General features: G+C 48.1%; 1 protein-coding gene across 1 annotated transcript; it reads right to left on the bottom strand.

Annotated features, from left to right (window-relative positions):
- Window positions 1-9,074: 9,074 nt before the first annotated feature.
- On the bottom strand, window positions 9,075-13,891 carry BNIP1 (BCL2 interacting protein 1). Its single transcript, XM_005523674.2, has 6 exons — window positions 13,787-13,891; window positions 13,614-13,706; window positions 13,150-13,241; window positions 12,265-12,366; window positions 11,453-11,571; window positions 9,075-9,704 (listed from the first exon to the last, which is right to left on the bottom strand). The coding sequence occupies exons 1-6, from the start codon at window positions 13,871-13,873 to the stop codon at window positions 9,508-9,510; spliced, it is 690 nt and encodes a 229-aa protein (XP_005523731.1). The 5' UTR covers window positions 13,874-13,891; the 3' UTR covers window positions 9,075-9,507.
- Between the last annotated feature and the right edge of the window lie 2,201 nt (window positions 13,892-16,092).

The following is a 16,092-nucleotide window of genomic DNA, read 5'->3' as shown; positions in this document are numbered from 1 at the left end:
TTCTGAGGTCTTGCAATTGAGAAGCCAAATTTATTTGTAGCTTTGACATCTGTGGAATATTGAGATGGTTGTTTCACCTCATGTGTGGCATTCCAGAGGCAGAGCCTAAGGGAGGAACAAGGATCCTCCATCAGCTGGAAAAGCTGCAGAGACAGAAATCCCTGCTCTGGAGTGCTTGGATGGAAAAATGGATGGGATGAGGGAGGGAAAGCCTTTGCAGAGAGGAGCTGACTTTTCAAAAGAGAGGAAACATTTGCTGCCCTGAGCTAAAGATAGGATGAGCAGCTTTTGGAAGCAGCAGATCCCTCCTTATCACAAACCCCGAGGAGGGAACAGCCCTTCATGGAAGGAGGAGTTTCACAGAGCTTTTCCTCCACCCCAGCATCACCCACAGGGTGAATTGTCCTGCAGGGACCTGGCTGGAGCTTCTCCCTCGTTATTACCCCGATTTTCTGCCTGGGTACCACAGGCTTGGCCTTCCTTTATCATTTTGACTTTTTGACCTTGGGATGGAGGGGCTCTGCTGTGCCACCAGCGCTGCTCCCGCCCCAGGGAGGCTTCACAGGAAGGGAACTGCAGAGATGGATCTGTCAAGACCAAGGGTCAAGTTTATGTTGATCTACAGGTGTCAGGAGGGTATTGATCCTCTGGTGAAGGCCCCTGAGAGGTCACCATAAATCCTCAGGGGGATGAAAATCCCACATAACTCGCTTGCAGATGGTGCAGAAGGAGGCAGATAAAGGAAAGCGGCCGCCCTGCAAGTGTTAACAGACACCCTCAGAGCAGCAGGTGAGGCCACAGCCTTGTTTTGCTCTAAGCCAGGGTGGCCAAACCTATAAAAAGGTGAAAACATGGAGCAATTCAGGCTCCTGTCAGGGCAAAATGAGCTCTTTCGTTTTAGCTCGAGCTGGGATGGTTTTGGCTTGCCCAGGACTGGAGTCAGCCTCAGCACAGGCACTTTGCCCTCTTTGGTCAGCACTCCCCAGTCATTTCCCTGACACTGGGAATTATACTCACCTCAAAAAGTGCTTTTCTGCACAATCACAGGGTGGTTTGGGTTGGAAGGGACCTGAAAGATCATCTCATTCCATCCCCTGCCATGGCAGGGACACCTCCCACTGTCCCAGGCTGCTCCAAGCCCTGTCCAGCCTGGCCTTGGGCACTTCCAGGGATCCAGGGGCAGCCACAGCTTCTCTGGGCACCTGTGCCAGGGCCTGCCCACCCTCACAGGGAAGAATTTCTTCCCTTTACCTGACTTACATTTCCCCTCTTTCAACCTGAACCCATTCCTTCTTGTCCTGACACTCCAGTTCCCCTCTCCCTCTTCCCTTTGGATCCTGGAAGGTGCTGGGGGGTCTCCACACACCCTTCTCTTCTCCAGGCTGAGCATTCCCAGCTCTCCCAGCCTGTCCCCAAAGGAAAGGTGCTCCAGCCCCCTTATCAACCTCGTGGCCTCCTCTGGACTGGCTCCAACAATTCCATGTCCTTCCAGAATAATTTTAGAATGGGATAACTCAGTTGGAAGGGACCTACAAAGACCATCTCATCCAATTCCTTGATTTTGCAGATTAAAAAAAACCCCTTGCATCAGGTACAGCCAGAGCAGACACATAGAAAGAATCCTCTCCTCTGAATTTCCAGCTCCTCAGGCAGCACTGAAGTTCCCCAAAGCATTTGACAGTGACCAACACACCCCCCGTGACCCCTGGAGCCAGGGACCAGGCAGAGCTTTCCAGCAGCAGCAGCAGCTCAGGGTTCCTGTAACTGGATGATTTAAGCCCAGCAGCTCTGGCAGAGCGTGATGCTCAATCCCTTTATCATGTCTCCTCTCCCTCCAGCAGCCAAAGCCAGGGCTAATTTTAAAAAGCAGCGATATGGGGCTGCTGCAGGAACACACGTTGCAGTTGGGAATTGAAATAGAAACGGGCATAGAGTGCTCTGAGGTTTGGATGTTGTGCACTGACTCTGTGGAGCAGATTTAAAATGCAGAAGGATAACCTGCTAGCTTGTTGAAGCCTACAAGTTGCAAAATAAACCTGACAAGTTACCTTATTTGAGTGATTTTTGGGGGATTAATAAACCAAAGACTGAAGTAGTTTCAATGAAAAGCTAATAACCAAAACCAAGTTTTTAGCTGACTCTGTTCCTTTGGAAAAATAACCTTTTAAAGTGTTAAATCAAGATCAGTGCCTTGCATTTCCTCTCTGGTGAGCAGTGACAGGACCCAAGGGAATGTCTGGAGCTGTGGCAGGGGAGGGTTAGGCTGGATTTTAGGAAAAGGTTCTTCCCCAGAGGGTGATCAGGCACTGTGAGTAAAGAACCCCTATAATCCAGTCTAAACCTCCCCTGACAGCTTCATTTCTCCCACACCTGACTGTGAACCCAAGCCTGGAGAAAGTTTTAATTCCACCCTTGCTGTCTTTATTCCATGCTGAGCCCAGCCAGGCTGGAATTGGTAGGGCTTTGTTCAGGGAAGCAGAACGTGGTGCAGAACTTTATTTCACAGTGCTACCTAGTGGTTTCTGCAATAAATGATCAGCTCCTGAAAATGCTTCTCCAGACAGAACCTCAGTCTGGAGTAAATACAGATGATAATAAAATCTAGATTTTCCACATTTTTCCACCACTGCCTGAAATGAGTTAAATTGCAGGGTGGGGGAAAAAAAAAAAGAGATAAAACTAAGGAAAAAAAGGAAAACATCTGCAAACTAATCTCAAAGGTTTCTGACTGGTTATTCACACACATCTACGACCCCATCCCAATCTCCCACAGCTCTATCAGGTGCCAGGAAAGGCATTTACATTTGTGTAACAGCCAGGGTTTTTCCTCGCTCACCACCGCCAGGGACTGGCAGAGGAACATGGAACAAGTGGCATCCACAGCTCCTCAGAGCCTGTCCCTGCCCCTCTCAGTGGAAATCCAGCTGTGTGCTCAGATTTTCTGCCAGCACGGGGACACTCAGAGGGACAAATCCTCCTCCCCCCCAAAAACCCATCCACGCTCCTCTCACACTTTCCTTTGCCCCATAACAGGGGTTGCTGCAGTGATTTCTGCTCAGGATCACCTCTCCTCCCTGCTGCCAGTCCAGACTGATTTCCACATCAATCCCTGCATTTTCCAGCACCACAGGCAATGGAGCACCTCTGCTGCCCTGTGCTTTTCCACACCAGACAAGGTGCAGCAGCACAAATTAACAAAGTCCTGTTAAAATCTGGCAGGATCCAGCAGAAGATGTTAAATCCAAGCCTGAGGCACAGCTGTTGGACGTGAGAGTTTTCCCATATTTCAAAGGGGAGAGCAGTCCTTGCTTCCCTGGGATCACCAGATGAAAGGAATTGTGTAAGTACTAAGTAGTATTAATAGTCCCAGGCACAATATATATATATATGAGAATAATACAGCCAAACAAAACAGTTATTTCCAATAGCAGCATTTGTATAATGCCATCGACACTCAACTGCTGATAAGCTGGACACACTTAAGGAATTTTAATAAGCCTTTGAAAAGCTTTAACTGATGTGAATTAAGCCCTGAGATAATTTTGACGCAGGGCTATCATTCTTCAGTTAAAAATAATTGATCCTGGATGTAAACGTCGCATCTTGAGCCCTGGAGGAGAAACACAGAAAATGTCATTTGTCAGCAGAGCTGCTGGACACGTTCTGAAGGACCCCTGGGCTCACAGGAACCTCTCCCGTGGGGTCAGGGAGGAGGAATCTCCCAGGAATGAGGGTGAGATACACGAATTAACAACACACGGCTGCCTCTTGGACAAAGTCACTGAATCCAGTGCCCCGGGCAGGGCAGAAAGAGCCACTGGTATCTTTTGGCTTTAATCCACCACAACAGCTCCGCTGCCATTCCCCTCTTGCAGGGGCAAAGTTTTCACCTGCAGTTTAGGAGAGAACATAAAAGGTTTTTCTCCTTCTGTATTTACTGTTTGTTGTCGCAGGAGTGAGGCTTTCTCCACTGGCATTTCTTCACTATCTTTTCTGGAATCCTCTGACAAACACGGGGGTTTTCTTGACAAGGTGATAAGACCAGGAAGCTCTTGGTGAGCTCTGCAAAACCTAAATATAACCCCGCATCTTCACAAAAAATAATTAGCTTTCAGAAATGAGAATGTAAATTCCCACTTGCTGTCTCCCAGCACGAACATTACCTTATTTATTGCCTGCCAAGTTATTTTCCATTAAATCTGTGGAAGATCAGGAGCAAAGTTTAGGTCAAAGGCTGCAATTACCAAAATCAAAAGTATTTTAAATAAATCTGCAGATAAAGAGAATGGTTGTTTGGGTTTTCTTTTTCCTCAACTTGAAAAAAATAAATTAATATTTCTTATTGGTTGGTTTTGAATAAGTAGGTTACTGGCAGAAGGCAGGCAGTGAAAGCCAGGAGCCACTGACATAAAACTGTTTTCATTTTTGCTGTAACTACTTTCAAACATCATCTCTGACATTTAAACAAATGGGAATAATATGACGAAGAAATTGCAAATGCTGCTAGGAATATCCAAATGAGAAGCAGCAAAAGCAGCATCTTTTAAGAACACAGCTGAGAAAGGAATCTTCTATTATTTAATCCAAAATATACTACATTTATATATATATAGTGTTAGATGTATATCAGCAGACAACAGTGAAATGTGAAATACAAGTGATGATATAAATGATAAGCAAGTTATCATTCTTTAATATGTATATACTACATTTCTATGAATATACTGAGCAAGGGGAGGCTTGGAAACATCAAGTTATCATCGGACACAGGACAGGAGGCCGACCGGATCAATAGACTTACTCAATATAGAAAAACCTTATCTTCCTTTCGGGCTGGCTGGCCACAGTGTCAGCACCCAGATGCCTCTGACAGAGTTATCTCCCATCAGCAGCGGCAAGAACAGCTCAGAGCTTGCGTGACACCTACCAAAAGCCAATAACCCCAACAGGAAAATTTTGTCCCGCTGTCCATTTGGAAGATAAAGGGACAGGGAGCCGGCCGTGCCCGCTCTTTGAGGCTTTATCAGGACGGCAGAACAGGGCTCTGCGGTGGCTTTGGCTTTCACATCTCCATCCCCTCTCGGGCCGTCGCGAACTGGAACAACTCGCGGGGACAGCGAGCCCAGACCCCGGCGGGGTCAGCTCCCAAAAGCGTCCCTGGATGTGACACTCAGCCCTGCCGCTGTTGAAAAGAAGAAAGCGAGAAGCTTTCATGTGGTTCTATATATACGCGGCTCTATCTCCAGCGCGGGGTGTGCGCTGATGCCCGCGGAGCCGCTCTCCCCGCCTGCCCTTTGGGCTCTTATCGCGGCCCCGAGGGACACACGCGGCTTTATCGCCGGGCCAGGCTCGGAACAGCCGAGTGCTGCTTTCCTTTCATGCCGGCCCCGACACCCAGAGCGGGGCAGAGGCTCCCCAGAGCCCCGGCACAGCCCCCGATAAGAGGATGCGGCTCCGATGCGGCAGCGGGGGATGAAGGTCGGGAGCGATGGCATCTGATCAGCGCTGAGAGGTTAAAAATAAAAGGAAGCCCAAGTGGAAGAGGGCAAGGTGTGACAGCAGCCTGTGCTGGAGCGGGGTCACTGTCCCACAGCTGCCCAGGGTCACCACAGCAGGAACAGCCTGGGTCTGGATCTGGATCCAGAGCCCAGGCAGGGCTGGATGGATCTCGGGGCAGTGTCTGGATGACCTTCAGCAGATTTCCCTCTCAGCTCGGAGTCACAGAACAGTCAGAGCTGGAAGGGAGCCACGAGGACCATCAAGTCCAACTCCTGAGTGAATGGCCCAGTCAGCAGCACCAGGCTCTGCCCAGCTGAGCCAAACAACCCCAGCCCGATTCTGTTGGATGGCTTTGCAAGGCTGCAGGAGCCTCACGATTCACTCAGCATTTCAGAGCCCAAGGCAACGCTTGGAGGTGCTGACCCAAGTGGAGAGATATCAGTGAACACATGAAGGGTCAGGGTCTGAACCCAAATAAATTGATGAAGATCCCAGACCCTCCCTCAGACTCTCTACATGGGAGAGGATCAAAGGCACAGGTACAATGAGCCACCACCTCTCTCACTCCATCACCCAAACACAGAGTCTTCTTCATCACAGGCTCACGTGAGAAAACCAAATTTCAACCCAGTGGAACTGTCATTCCCTTTGTGGCACAGAGTTTGTACCATTTTATATAAGCTAGCAGGTAATAATAAAGTTGTGTTTATTCAACTGCCTCAGCCTGAACAAGTCCACAATCAGCTTTCAATAGCAGCAGGATGATTTAAGAGCCTGGAACGTGGCATTTGGTTGTGGTACAAAGCACCTGCAGCTTGTTTGGAGAACAATTCTCACCTTTGTGGGAAGGAAACACGACAAGCACACCCTCAGGGACAGAAAGGGCTTTGCAGAAATGTACAATCACCAAGACGCCACATCTGGGGAATAAATTTGCTTCAGATTCTCTTCTGTGAGAATCACAGCGTTACAAACAGGGTGGCAAAGCAACATTAAAACCGATTTCCACCCCCCACTTTTTCTGAAGGGGAGCCCCACATATTTGCAGACAAGTATGCACATGTCCCCTGGATATTCTCAGCCCCCAAAGATTGCAGCCTGACTTGCCTGCCTTGCTCTGGGCCACTTGGCACGAGATAGCAGCCACACACATTTGGCAGAGACATTTTTAGAAACCTCCAAGCTATGAATTCACCTTTCCATTTTGGTAAAGTCAGTTATGTGGAAAGCATTTCCAAAGCACAGCTTTTGTATTTCCCCTTGATTCTTGGAGGGGAGGAGGGAATAAACAGTATTATCCTTGTCATTTGTTTTTCCCAGAGTTACCCTGCAATGTTTCTGTATTTGATAACACCACAATCAATAATAAAATAATTATGAATCAAATCAAGTTGGTCTCAGCACACTTATGGGGGTATGTTAAATTTCCAGTTCTCCTCAGGTCCATGTTTATTGCAACCTCGAAAAGACAAGGAAACACAGACCTAACTGAAGCTCTGGAAGTGGCCCTCATGCTACAGATTTCAGGGATATAAAATGATATTTAATGAACACCTGGCATGCACCTGCCCACGGGAATAGAGACAGGGACTGGATCCACAGCCCACCACCCCTGTGCTGGCAACAAAGACACACCCAACAGCACTGCCTGCTCCTGACACCCCAAGGGACAACCTCAGGCATTGCTCCTTTTTTCCACAGGTGCTCAGACAAAGCAAATCGCTCTCAGTGGGTCGGGCTCCACAGCAGGACCTCACATTCACCACAAACCTCAAAGTTCTAAACTCTCTAAATGTGCTGAGGCATCAGGGCTGCCCCATCCTCATCCCTAAGTGGCTCCAGCTGCGCAGCCAAACACCCACAGTCCCTCCAGTGCCTGCAGCCCCCTTTGCCTGCAGGACACAGCTAACGAACCCCCAACTCAGCTAATGAGCAGGAGTTCGTTAACCCACAGCTACTTGATTGCTTCCAGCTGCTTGTCTCAGCCCCACAGCTCCACAGCAAGATTTCAGCCTTTTAAAAACTCCTGGAGTCTCCTTATTCTTTATTTTAGAGGAGTGCTGTTCTTCAAAGGAAAAATATTTTTAGTACAACTGTTTTGTGACAGCAAATCCCACCCTCCATTTGTGGGGAGGAATGGCCCAGGAGTAAAAGCTCCTCTGTTTGCTTTTACTTGTGCAAAAACCTCAACACTTCTCCAAAGACCTGTTTCTTTCTTTCTTCCCTTTCTGCTCCTGCAGCCCCTGGTCTCAGAACAGCTCCAGTCCTTGTTCCCAAGTCATGCCCAAGACCAAAAATGCAGAGACAGTTCCATGTTCACCATCCCTGCTGGCTCTGCTGCACTTGGCAAGGCACACACCTAAGAAAATACTGCTCCCTTTCAAAAAAACCAGCACAATGCCATTTTTTACCCTTCCCCGCACAACCTTGGGCACACAGCAGCAAGACCCCAAGACACAACATCCCGAGTGCAAATATAAAACCCTCTGCAGACACAGAAAAGCTGCCCAGCCACAACTTTCCACATTCCCCAGATCAAACAAAAAGCCAGGCACAAGCACTTCCTCTTCCCAAAAATTCTGCTCCAACAAACTTTCCCAAAAAAATGAGAAAGCCAGTCCTACCTTCACTGCAGGAGCTGTGCTGAGGAGCGAGGCAGGCAGCAGAGTGAGTGTGGAGGGATCTGAGCAGCACCCAGCCCAGCTGGGCACAATCAGAGCTCACTGGGGCATCCCACCGTGCCAGGAGGGAGCCAGGGGATCACCAGCTCTGCTCCAGGGCAGCTGCTGAGCACCAAACCACCCTTCTCACCCCAAAGGGAAAGAACATTGATCTGGCTGTGTCCACTGCTTATTTCCTGCCAGGTCTGTGGCCCAGGAGCCTGGGTGATTCCTGGCTGCCTGTGGAAGGAAATGATTCAAGTACCAAGAGCTGCAGAGCAACTGCTGCATCCTGGAATTTCTCCTCTTTCCCGCTCCCAAAAAATCCAGTAGCCCTTGCTATTTTTTCCTTAATTCCTTTGCCTCCAACTGTCTCTCTGCAAACTGAGTTTATGCAGGTAGGCTTAGTCACAAAGATTAGATTTTTAAAGCTGAGTCATTTCTCTTATTCAAACCCCAAATGTGCACATGGTCAATTTATTTCATTCTTGGTGCAATTCTGTATCACAAGGCTGTGATGAAGAACTGCCCTGAAATACAAGGAATGAACAATATGGAAAACCACACTCACTCTGTCCAGTCTGCCTGTTCCAGGACCACAAAATAGGAGTAAAACCCTCCAACTTCCAAATGCCCACCTTGGCAGTAATTTTGTAAAGATTAAGCATGAAGTGAAATTATATAAAGGGGGAAAAAGGCTTTTGATTTTAAGAGATTGCCAGTCTAATTCCCTTATCTATTGTGTGAATTCACAGTAACAAACTGGGTTCCCATTTTTGCTTTGCTCAGAGCCCTCCCAAGGCCAGAGCCAGGCTGTGTTATGCTCCCAGAAAATCAATCCACTGCTGCCAAAGAAAAAGCAGAATTTTTACACTGAAAGGCTCTTTCAATACTTTGTTTTTAAACAAAACTCTGTTGACATGATTACAATAAATACTTTATTAATGGAATGTGTGAGTTTTTCTCTTCCATCCTTCCTCTTTCTCTCAGCACCTTACACACAGATGTCAGAGCAGCTTCCAGTCCAGGAAAAGGACAAAATTTAATTTCAAGGCAAAAATCAGTGGGAGGTTGAACGTTCAGACTGGCACCTCTGGGTGCCCAGTCCCTCAAGAGTTTGATTCCCCAAACCAGCAGGCAAATTGGCATTTCTTCTTCCCACAGCATGATCTATTAAAATCTTCTCAGGCAGCTCACAAGCTCCACGGGGACAGCACAAACTCCTGCCTACTCTAAAGCTCCTCCAGCCATTGCAACATCCCTTTATTATTTCATTTAAAAGCCCCATTGTTATCAACCATCTCTTTCTGATTATTTTTCTTTTAATAGTTCAGTGATTGTTGGAGTTTTACAAAAATGGGAAGAGTCTCTTTTTGAGGATATAGAGCACTGTGGCCAGGAAGAGGGCAAGGGCCAGGAAGATGAGCAGCTTGTCCGTCAGCTCCCGGCGGTTGTACTTGGTGATCAGCTTCCTCCCCAGCTGGATGGTGCCAGACATGGACTTGAATTCCTCATTTGCTTCCAGGATGGTTCGAGAAGAATTGGCTGAAATTAAAGGGGAACAGAAAAAATTTGAAATCAGCAGGTTGTGCTTCAAAAATACACATCAAATTGTGTAAGGATGAGATATTTGGTAACACAGACAGTGCCTGAGGGATCCTTCTGGCTCAGGCTGAATTGTGGGTGAGACAGACACAGAGTTCTCACAGCTCAGGGGTGCTGATGTGCTGAGGAAAAGTGCAAAGTGAAATAAAAGCACTGAAAAGCTTAAAGATCCTATGAAAGTTCCTGAATTTTGAATTTTTGGGTTAGCAGGTCAAATCTAGTTCAGGTTTTTCAGCACTGCTGGAAACAGAGTGAAATAGAAACAGTGCTAGAGAGAAAAATCAGCAGCAGCAGCAGGACAGGGCAATATTTGAATATATTAATTGCACCACTGAAAGTGTTCCCCCAGGCCCCAGCAGTAAAGCAATGGGATTCAAATGAGCTTGCAGAATTATTCAGCTCAAGCAGTTTTTAATAGTCATTTTTGACACACATAGCAATTTTTTGTCTATGAGAAGGGTCAACTAGAAGTGTGTGACAAAACAAACACATGCCCCCAGTTTTTTAGCCTTGCTCCTTTCAATTTGCTAAATGAAAGCAAAAGTCCTGGAATCCCCTTTTTTCTGCTTTACAGAAAGCACAGCCTGTAGGACAGTGCATCACCCTATACCTGACTGCTCACAGAAAGGCCAAATCCATTGTCTGGTTCACAAAAACAGAGCAGAAATAAATCTGAAATATTTTGCAAAACAATTTGTCCCATCCCACTTCAAGAGGCATTTTGATCCAAGTGAAAACAGACAATTTGTTTCCCAGAGTTAATGACAAAGCAGAGCTTCCCTGCTCCACAGCCTCAAACACTCACTTCATCCTAGGGAATGCTCAGGAAACAGGAATTCCCACTACTAACTCAATTTGCAGCTGGGTTTTGTAGATGACCTTTGGTAGTTTTTCCCTTGATGAATTCCAAGTGCTGCTCATTCAGAAACAGAGTGAAAAAGTGCCTGCCAAGCTGTCCTTTTAGTGGGAGAAGGAACATGCTACTCCTGCAGCAACAAACTGTGCCCAGCTGCCACCCTCAGATGGGGCAGAAAGCAAGGAGGGCAAACTTGTGTTATTTATCCTTGTCTTTAAAGTTCCCTCCTGCCCAAAAGCACAGCTAGGAAGAGCATGCAGGCAGCAACTTCTAATGCTCCATGAATCACCAGTTCTGACAGGTCACTTGATTTATTGTTTTAGGAGTCAAAGCCAAGGAACTGGGTGAAATCTTGGTTTCACAGTCCCTGATGCACTGCTGACAGAGCAAGTGACCTCGGGTTCAAGGCACTTGATCTCAGTGTCTCAGCCATCCCAGCTGGAGCCTGGCTGGAGCAGCCTTCCAGACACTCCTTCCTCCGTGCAGGGACCTCTGTTTCCTCTGCTATTCCCAAATCCATGCCAGGACAGTGGCACAGAGTAACACCAAATGCACTCTGGGCACTGTGTGAGCTCACATTGCTTTTACAAGAAACTAAACCTCATCCTGACCCCTTTTCCTTCTCATGATCACGAAACCAAAACCCCAACAAACAGAAACTCCACACAAAGTACACTGATATTTCCTGTTTATGTCCAGCTGTTAGAGGAGTTCTGCTGGCCAGTCTTTTAATCATCACTGTGGCACATTCTCCTGCTCTGCTCCTCTTCCTGGGCTGACAAGAGCTGACCAAAGGTGCTTCCATCACCCCATCCCAAAATTCCAGCTGTACCTAAGGTCTGCACGGTCTCCTCGCTCTGCTGCACCTGCTGGGACATCATCCTGCTGATGCCCATCAGACTCTCTGTGATGTTGCTTGCACTCTCTGCCAGACTCTCCTTTGTGGTCTTCCTGAAAAGGAAAAGAAGCAAAGCAGGAAGGGGCAAAATTATTTCTTTGGATACTCTGGGAAAATGCTGCTGATAGGGAGATTAGAATGGTACTTGTCACTAAACATCTCTGGAGTGTACAAAAGACACAACTGGTTTTCACTGCATGAGAAGTTCAGATTATTTTCAACTAAACAATAAAAAATAATCACAAAATATGGAAGTCCCAAGCCCAAACAACAGCCCAGAATCTCACAGGGGCCTGTATTTCAGCACTTGCTCTGCCAGGACTGTGTTAACTCCAAGAGCTGCTATGGGAGCACCAACACAAACCCATTTTATTATCCTGAGTATCCCAGCTGTTGCTCTCAACACACAGCCTGCACACACTCACATCCAGTTCTGTATGTGAAAACAGCTTGGATAATTATCCAGTTCTTGTTTAGAACTTATCTGGAATTAATGTAAAAGACAATATGTGAAGCTATGAAGGTTAATTTATTCCCTTTTCTGCTTAGACATGCCAATGCCAAGAAAACCTGAATTCATCACAATCTTTAACAGCCCAAATCTCCACAAAAGGGAAATGCACTCAGAAAAAAAAGCTACACTTGATATAATTAAATAACTTAAAAATATGATGTCACTTCCATTTAAAATGAGTGAATACAGGAGACACTGCTAAATCCCACAGTACAGTGGGACAGTCCAATACCTTTGTCTTAAGATGTCTCTTCCCTGCAGCAGCTGATCTTTCTCAGAGTTGTCAATAGCAATTTTGCAGGCCAGATTTGCCTTTCTCCAGGCTGCCTGGTTGCTGAAATCATGACAGCAGAGTGTTGTAACGTGATAGGAACACCTTGCAAGCACAGACAATTTTCACAAAGCAACCTCCACTGTAACTGGGCACCCCAATACTTGCAAAGACCCTCTGAATCCAAGAAATATTTGCGGTGGGAAATACTTCCAAGATCATCAAGTCCAACCTGTGCCCCATCCCCAGCTTGTCCCCAGCCCAGAGCTCTGAGTGCCACCTCCAGGGATGGGGATCCAACCCTCCCTGGGCACTTCCAGTGCCTGAGCTCCCTTTCCATGGGGAAATTCCTGCTGCTGTCCACCCTGAGCCTGCCCTGACCCAGCCTGGGGCTGTTCCCTCTCATCATGGTAGCCCACCTGGCTGTCCCCTTCTGGCAGGAGCCAGAAGGTCCCCCCTGATCCCCCTTTTCTCCAGGCTGAGCCCCTTTTCCAGTTCCCTCAGCCCTACACTTTCTCTCTATTCCTGCACACACCAAGAGCATTCTATCCTGATATTCCCACTCCTCAGGGTAGCATTTATGAAGCAAGGGAAGAAGAAAACTGTGCCAGCTGTCAAACAACAGACTCCTCATCCACCTCCTTTGAGCTCAAGTGCTCAAAGTGACAGATCAGAGTTAGGAAATCAGGCCAGGAGAAGGGAGTTGTACCCTTTCTGTCCCTGACCTCTTGGGCTGGGGTAAAACACGTGTCAGTGTCTGCACTTCCAAACCAGACTCTGAGGCAGCAAACTCAGCCCATCTCTGGTTACAGCGGACTTGGGAACAGCACCAGCTGCCGGACCCACCTGAGCATTTGCTTCTTGTGGTTCTCCACCTCCCGCAGCAAGGCTTGTTTCTCCGACTCCTTGTCCTGCTCCTTGGCCATCTGCTCCAGCTCCTTTGGCGGAGAGCACAAACACCAGAACCTCACCAACCACCCGCAACTCGCACAGCCCAGCCCCGGCCGGGGAGCGGATTCGGAGCAGATTTATCTGATAAACCCCCAATCCAGGGCTGCGACTCACCAAATCACAGCCGGGACCCCCAAACGCAAGGCCGGGATTCCCCAAAACACGCGCAGAACACCCCAAACCCCGGCAGGAACCCACAGCCGGGATCCTCCAGCCCCGGGCCGGCATCCCGCAAAGCACAGCCGAGACCCCCAAAGCACAGCCGAGACCCCCAAAGCACAGCCGAGACCCCCAAAGCACAGCCGCTGGGTCCGGAGCACAGCTCGGCGCCCTCAGCAGCCCCCGGCCAGGCCCTTCACCTGGATGCGGCCGCGGAGGTGTCGGAACTTCTCCTTCACGGCGCCATTGAGCTCCGTGAGGGCGCTGAGCGGCCCAGGGCAGTCCCGGATGTCCTGGAACACAACGGCGCGGTCAGCGCGGGCCAGGCTCGCCCCGCGGCCGTGCCGGGGTGTCCCGGGGCTGGCGGCGGTACCTGCACGGCCGCTTTGATCTCCAGGTCGAACTTGACGATCTCCTGGTGGCAAACCCGCAGCGGCACCGCCGCGGCCGCCGCCGCCATTTTGGCCGGGCAGGGCAGGGCCGGGGCGCGCGGGCGCCCCCTGCGGGCGGCGGGCGGGGCTGAGGGGCCGCGGCGGGGCCGGTCCGCCGGGAACGGGTGGCCGAGCGCGGGGCTGATCCGCCGGGAACGCACTGCCCCACAGGGCTCACTGGTGTGAGCAACAGAATCCCAGGATCACCGCGGCTAAAAAACACCTCCGAAACACATCGAGTCCAAGCTGTGCCCCATCCCCACCTTGTCACAAGCCCAGAGCTCCGAGAGCCACCTCCAGCCCTTCCTGGGACACCTCCAGGACTCCAAACCTCCCTGGGTAGTTCCAGTGGCCATTTTTCCATGGGGAAATTCCTGCTGCTGTCCATCCTGAGGGTCCCCATTCCCAGCCTGAGGCCGTTCCCTCTCCTGTCCCTGTTCCCTGGGAGCAGAGCCCCTCTGGCCGTCCCTCAGGGAGTTGTGCAGAGCCAGAAGATTCCTCTGGAGAAGTTCCAGGTTCACCGCCAAGAGCCGCCCTGGGTTTCTGGCCAGGCCAGGCTGGCGCTGCTCATGAGCAGGGTGGGGAACACGAGGTCTCTTCTGCAGCCCTGAAATGAGAAGCAGGGCAATGCCCTTTGCTTTAAGTCCCACAAACTCCCCGCTGGTGCCGCGGCCTTTCCCTGCTGCCCTCAGACCCTTTGGCCAAAGGAGCTGGAGACATTTCCACAGGACCTGCGGGGAGCCGGTTTCTCCAGGCACTAATCCAGGTTCTCCAGATGGTCCTACACTGACCCAGCAGTGCTGAGCACGAAGAAGGAAAAAACAGATATTTCCTTACCTAGCTGTCATCCTTTCCAAAGGAAAGTTCCTGGAAATACCAGGAGACCGAGGACTTAGTTCAGCAGATGCCATTCACTATCATTCCACACACACAGTGATTCAAGACAATATTTCCTCCACAATTTTTATTTTAAATTACAAAGGATGTTGCATACATTGATGAATTTGTATCTGAATAGAAGTGCTAGGGATCAAGGGTGACAGAGTAAACAAAGTCAATAGTTTAATTGTGCCTCTTTTCAAAAAAATAAAGCTGCACAACTATTAACCAACATTTAACATCGCAACTCTTAACAGATCATGCTTTGAACAAGGTAAATTTATTTTCTAACAGAGACAAGACTTTCAGTAAGTTTTTCTTAGCTCCAGTTGGAAGTTGATTATAGAATATCAAGGACAGCATTACAATCATGACCCCAAGCATAGGTGGAACAGGATGCCACGTTTTGTTTAAAATGCCTTTTTTTTTTTGCATCTGCATCTGCCATCAGCCTTAAGAGTTCACCCAACCACAAATACTGAGCAATAAATTTTCCTTGGATATATAATATTCTGGGAAGATATATTATTCCAATCACAATGTATGAGTAACCATCATTATAAGAGAGATTAAAATAGGTTTTCTTACTAGATTCTGTTTCCTAATCAGAGTATTTTGATAGGGTGGGATGTGCTTTTTCCAATACCAAATCCAATCCAGAAGTTTTCCTTACAGGAGCTAGTTAAGTCACCCAAATTTGACTTTAAAGGATACCCAACTACAAAACATTTTAAACTCCAGAAAAATTCTGAACAATTATGTCATCTAAAATGTTTGGAGTTTTATTTCTTTTTATGGGGGAAACAAAAACAATGGAAGCATGGTTTAAAAGAGCTCTGGTTCCACTTTTAACTCCACAGCTCGTTAGAAAGACAATAAATGCAGAGTCAGTATTTGCTCCCATGGAAGTTCATGGATGTCTGAGAGGCTGAGGATTATATTCACAGTGCAAAGACACCTTCTAGAAGCACTGAAGGGAAAACATGGCATATTGTGAAATGCAAGTTGTAGAAAGACAGAGATTTTTGTTTGCTGCAAAGAAGATACAGCCTGAAAGTGCCATCTTTGATTAATGACATTGAAGAATCCCAATTTCCATTGGGAGATATTCAAGAGTGGTGTTTTCTCAACAGACTAATGCCCTTAATACAGTTACAAGAAGGATCAGTCACCGAGGCAGCAACTGTTTGAAATGTACTTCACACAATCCCTGGGGTAAACAAAATAAACCTCAGCTGTGTGCAAGGCTGTGTCAACAAGCCAAGACCACATCTAGCAGCACACTTCACTAGGTGATTCCAACTGAAGCCTCCAACTCCAAAAGAAAATCAAATCATGATTAGATGCACTCTTGAAACTCGGGTCTCAA

The sequence above is a fragment of the Pseudopodoces humilis genome, chromosome 17 (assembly GCF_049639895.1).
Source record: "Pseudopodoces humilis isolate 2021_Gansu_Grassland_sample_001 chromosome 17, ASM4963989v1, whole genome shotgun sequence".
NCBI classification, from domain to species: Eukaryota; Metazoa; Chordata; class Aves; order Passeriformes; family Paridae; genus Pseudopodoces; species Pseudopodoces humilis.
Note: the sequence above shows the minus strand (reverse complement) of the source record. Positions and strands in the feature narration are given on the sequence as shown.

Excerpts from the sequence above, each read along its gene's own strand:
- BNIP1 (XM_005523674.2), bottom strand. The coding sequence starts at position 13,873 with ATGGCGGCGGCGGCCGCGGCGGTGCCGCTGCGGGTTTGCCACCAGGAG. Across the intron at positions 13,707-13,786 it reads AGATCAAAGCGGCCGTGCAG|GACATCCGGGACTGCCCTGG; the intron begins GTACCGCCGCCA and ends GTTGTGTTCCAG. Across the intron at positions 12,367-13,149 it reads CACAAGAAGCAAATGCTCAG|CAACCAGGCAGCCTGGAGAA; the intron begins GTGGGTCCGGCA and ends TCATGATTTCAG.